At 35.7% G+C, this 4,659-nt stretch overlaps 1 protein-coding gene across 1 annotated transcript; it reads right to left on the reverse strand.

Annotated features, from left to right (window-relative positions):
- Nucleotides 1-1,111: 1,111 nt before the first annotated feature.
- LOC130825310 (pentatricopeptide repeat-containing protein CRR2, chloroplastic) lies at nt 1,112-3,433 on the reverse strand. The gene has a single exon (XM_057690469.1). The coding sequence runs from the start codon at nt 3,248-3,250 to the stop codon at nt 1,289-1,291; it is 1,962 nt and encodes a 653-aa protein (XP_057546452.1). The 5' UTR covers nt 3,251-3,433; the 3' UTR covers nt 1,112-1,288.
- Between the last annotated feature and the right edge of the window lie 1,226 nt (nt 3,434-4,659).

Raw genomic sequence — 4,659 nt, forward strand, 5'->3', positions numbered from 1 at the left:
TTATAACAATAAGTTGTTTCAATAAACTAATTAACCAAACACTAGCATTGGATGGTTTAACTACCCAATTTTCTATTTATATCTAAATAAGCTAAAATTACCTAATAAACTATTTTGCGAAACAACCCTAATTCATTAACTAAAAACTGCTTACTGGTTACTATTACATCAAAATTCTAGCTGGATCACATCCCAAAGGACTTATAATTCTCTCAACCCCACTTCTTTATTTATTACTTGAACACTTCATAATCGCAATTAAAATCTTCTCAATGACAATCCAGAGCTAAACAATCGGTTTCATGTAACCATGTAAATCGAGTCTATGTCGTCCAGCTATCTCGATTCAATTGACTACCCAACAACAGCAGCCCGCAAAAGCAACACGTGACAGCAGCAAAAACAACACGAGACAGAAACAAGACAGCAGCCCATGACAATTTCAATAGCAACATGCAGCAGCATGATAGCAACGCAACGACAACATCAGCAATAGCAAGCACAAGAAGCGACGGTAGAACGCAACAACAATAGCAGCATCGAATATAGCACGTGACGAGAATGACAGTAGCAGACAATAGCAGCGGCAACAACACAATGGCAGCCGCGATGGTAACACAATGCAAGCAGCAGCAACAACAACGACATACACACAAGACAGCAGCGCATAAGTTTTCTCAAGCTAAACGCAAACTATAGGATCCTGTTAGGCCGTGACAATTCGTCACATAATCTCACCTTGGCCCACTCATGTGGACACAGAACACCCGTGGGCTCGGGCTCACAAACCCACGGGTGAAGAGCATTGACTTGCACATACACTTGGTGAGGTTCATTGTTTATCAATGTGGGATCTTGTCTCACATAGTGAAGTATTTCCAGCAAATCCTTATGATTTGATTTCGAGACTTAAAAGAAGAAATCCTTAAAAGAACCATAACCCAAATTGCAACAAGAACCCAAGGAACAAGGCAGAAAATACATTAGAATTGAATAAAAAGGATGCACATTGAAGGGAAGGGAACCAAACAAAGCAGAGTTTAGCTACAAGAGATCATCCAACTTTCTTTAAACCCAGAACAAGCCATATGGAAGGATGCACATTTTCGACTCAAGTAAACTGTGATTATGTGAATAACAATGTATTTTGGTTAATTGTAAATGAAGATAAAGTAAATCTATGTTTGTTTGATCATGTGCTACTGTACAACATATAAAATCTTTCTTGGTTCAGCTAACAAGTGTTCATGGTGTTAAGGTATAATTCTATAAGAAAATAACCACTGCACTACCAGTAATCTCCACATGAACACATACCATTATAAAAATGGTGAACGCGATTAACATCCCGAACCATAATCTCCCTTCCAATAAATTTGGAGATGAACTTGGTCATAGTATGGCAATCTTCACATAACCTTAAGTTTTTGGTGATCCTTATAGTTTGACCCTTGCTGGTATTAATGAGTCCAAAGCCAACTGCAAGCTTTTCGCTGTGTCCTAAGAGAATCCGTTCCTTCTCCTTTTCATCAAGGTCATACAGAACAAGTTTGGTCTGAGGAATGTATCCTTGCTGCTTCATCTCCTCCGAAAGCTCAGCCAACAAAGCGTGAATTTGCTCTATATGGGGATTAAGCTCATCGACTGACATAAATGAGTATATCTTCCTTCTCACCTCAATCCAACTTCGGCCAGAAACCTTCTGTAGGCCTTGAGCTTCTAGAAGCTTCCTCACGTTCTTCACCTCATCCCACATCCCAGCTTTCGCATAAATATCAGCTAACAGTACATAATTTCCTGCATTGGTAGGTTCAAGTTCAAAAAGTCGGTTGCTTGCTCTCTCTGCAAATTCGACATTACAATGAATCCTACATGAGCCCAGGAGAGAACCCCAAACTTTTGGTCCTGGCTCAACCTTCATGTCTTCTATAACTTTAGCTGCTTCTTTTAAACGATTGGCACGGCCTAGCACATCCACTAGGCTTGCATAGTGCTCCACACTAGGACGAATCCCATGTCGCTCAGTCATTGAAACAAACAACCTTTTCCCCATTTCAGCAAGCCCTGCATGACTACAAGCTCCTAATACACTCACAAAAGTGATGGGGGTAGGTTTGATTCCCCTCCTAATCATTTCATCAAAAATTTGAACAGCCTTCATGCCAAATCCATGAATTGCATAACTAGAAATCAATGTATTCCAAGAAACAACATCCCTCCTATCCATCTGATCAAAAACCTTCTGTGCCGCCTCAAGTTTCCCACACCTTGCATACATAGTCATCAAGGCACTAGTAACGGGAAGCATTGAATCTAAGTTTCTTCTTAATATGTAACAATGCATCAACTTCCCTTGTTCTAAACCTACAACAGCAGCACATGCTTGAAGCACATTCACCATTGTCACTGAGTTAGGCGAGAAATCAATAATCTCATTCACCATTGCATAAAAAAGATTCAACGCCTCATAGGGCCTCTCATTTTTAGAATAACAAGCAATCATAGCACTCCATGAAACAACATTTTTATCCGGCATTCCATCAAAAACATAACTCGCATACATCACATTCCCAAACTTTGCATACATATCCAACAAGGTAGTCATAATATGAACATGACTTTCATATCCATGACGCAAAATCCGACCATGAATCTCCTTCCCTTTCCTTAACAACAAAGTCATTGATTCCGACACGACACAAGCCTTAAGTGCATAAGTATGAGTAAACCTATCACAAGGCACTCCTATTCTATTCATCTCCCTATAAATACCCAATGCCTCAACCCCATAACCTGCCAATGTAAGAGCACGCAGAATAGCATTCCAAACATATATAGTTCTCCTAGAAATTTTATCAAACACTTGGCGTGCATATTCTATACACTCCAATTCCGAATACATATCAATCAATTTTGTTGCTAAAAAGGGATCATGGTCAAACTCATTTTCAATTAGGTGACGATGAACAACCAAAGCATCGCGAAATGATTTTTCAAATGCACAAGAATGAATTAAGAGCTCATAAGTTTGTTGGGTTGGACTGGATTCTGAAGAAAGAAGTTGAAGGGCTTGTTTTAGGTTGCCTTTCTTGCATAATGATTGAATTACTGGGTTTTTATTGGTGGATTTTGCAGTAATTGAAGTGGTGATTGAATCGCTTGATTGTTGGGAAGAAATGAAAGTTTTGTGCTTTATGGGTAAGGAAGAAATTGGGGTTTGGATGAAGTGGGGAGAATTAAGTACCCACATCACATTGAAAGGATTGGTTTTGTTGATTCCAGTAATTGGTTTGTTCTTTGTTTCAAGAATTTGATTGCAGAATCTCGGGTTGAGGGATTTGAGCCCCTGAAAGGAATACAGATAAGCAGTTATTGGTTTAATCAAAGAGAACAAACTCTTGAGTGTTGACTCGCACTCGTACTCTCACTCCATTTTTTTTAAGAAATTTTCATTTGGTTTTTTTTGATATTCCATTTGTTTTTCTCATAAATAATATTTTTATTTTATGATAAGTTTCGGATAAAAATAACCTTATTCATCTACATTTTAATATTTTAAGAGAAATTCCATGTGGTAATCTTGAGGTTTTAGGTAGTCCACGTGGTAGTTAAAATTTTCAAAAAATTCACGTGGTAACCTAAGGTTTACCAAATTGTTTCACCATGACCTTTTTGCACATTAAGCATTAGCAAACGTTAATTTATAAGTTTTAAAGCTGTTTGCATGCCTATTTATGCGACTCACCATTTCAAATGTTATCAGTCTCAAAATTTTCCCCCAAAATATAAACTATAACTCTACCGTCTTTCATCGAAATCACAAGTTTTCCCTCTAATTAATATGTGATAGAGTTAGAGTTTATGTTTTGGGGAAAAAGGTTGAAACTGATGGCATTTTAAATGGTGAGTCGTATAAATAAGCGTACATCAACTTTTAAAGCTTCGAAATTAACGTTTGCTAAATTTTTATAATCAAAAAGGTCACAGTGGAACAATATGGTATACCTCAGGGTTACTATATGTATTTTTTTTAAAAAGCTTTGGTCACCACGTCGTGATTATCACGTGAAATTTTTCATATTTTAATAATAAGTTTGGTTGTCACATATCTTTCAATAATTTCATTTTGATAATTTTATAATCCTTATGATCTCCATATGCTTCTCGTTACTTTTTCTCCATCAATTTATTATTTAATAAAATAATATATCCATTATCTAAAAGATTTTATTTTTTCTGATTATGAAAAAATTTAAGTGGATTATAACTTATTCAATCATCCCTATAGAATAATAACCAACAAAGATACTCAATAAACTAATCCAAATGTATATTAGGGTTCATACCAAGACCTAAAAAGAGGAATACTCACTAATTATTTTCATGAAAGCAAGTAAATTTAACAAATGAATATAAACAATTATAATAAACATAATTTTCATGAAAGCAAGTAAATTTAACAAATGAACATAAACAATTATAATAAACATAATTAAGAGATTAGAGAATAATAATACCTTGACAATGCAAGATGATGAAAAACAAAACCATAAACATGCAAAATGAGAAATTTAAATGGAGAAAAACAAGGTTTAACAATGATTGAAGATTAAAATTACATAAAAATTAAAATATACTAATTAAGATTAAAAAGCAAGA

Source organism: Amaranthus tricolor, chromosome 10 (assembly GCF_026212465.1).
Source record: "Amaranthus tricolor cultivar Red isolate AtriRed21 chromosome 10, ASM2621246v1, whole genome shotgun sequence".
Classification (NCBI taxonomy): Eukaryota; Viridiplantae; Streptophyta; class Magnoliopsida; order Caryophyllales; family Amaranthaceae; genus Amaranthus; species Amaranthus tricolor.

Coding starts and splice junctions, on each gene's coding strand:
- LOC130825310 (XM_057690469.1), bottom strand. CDS start 3,250: ATGTGGGTACTTAATTCTCCCCACTTCATCCAAACCCCAATTTCTTCC.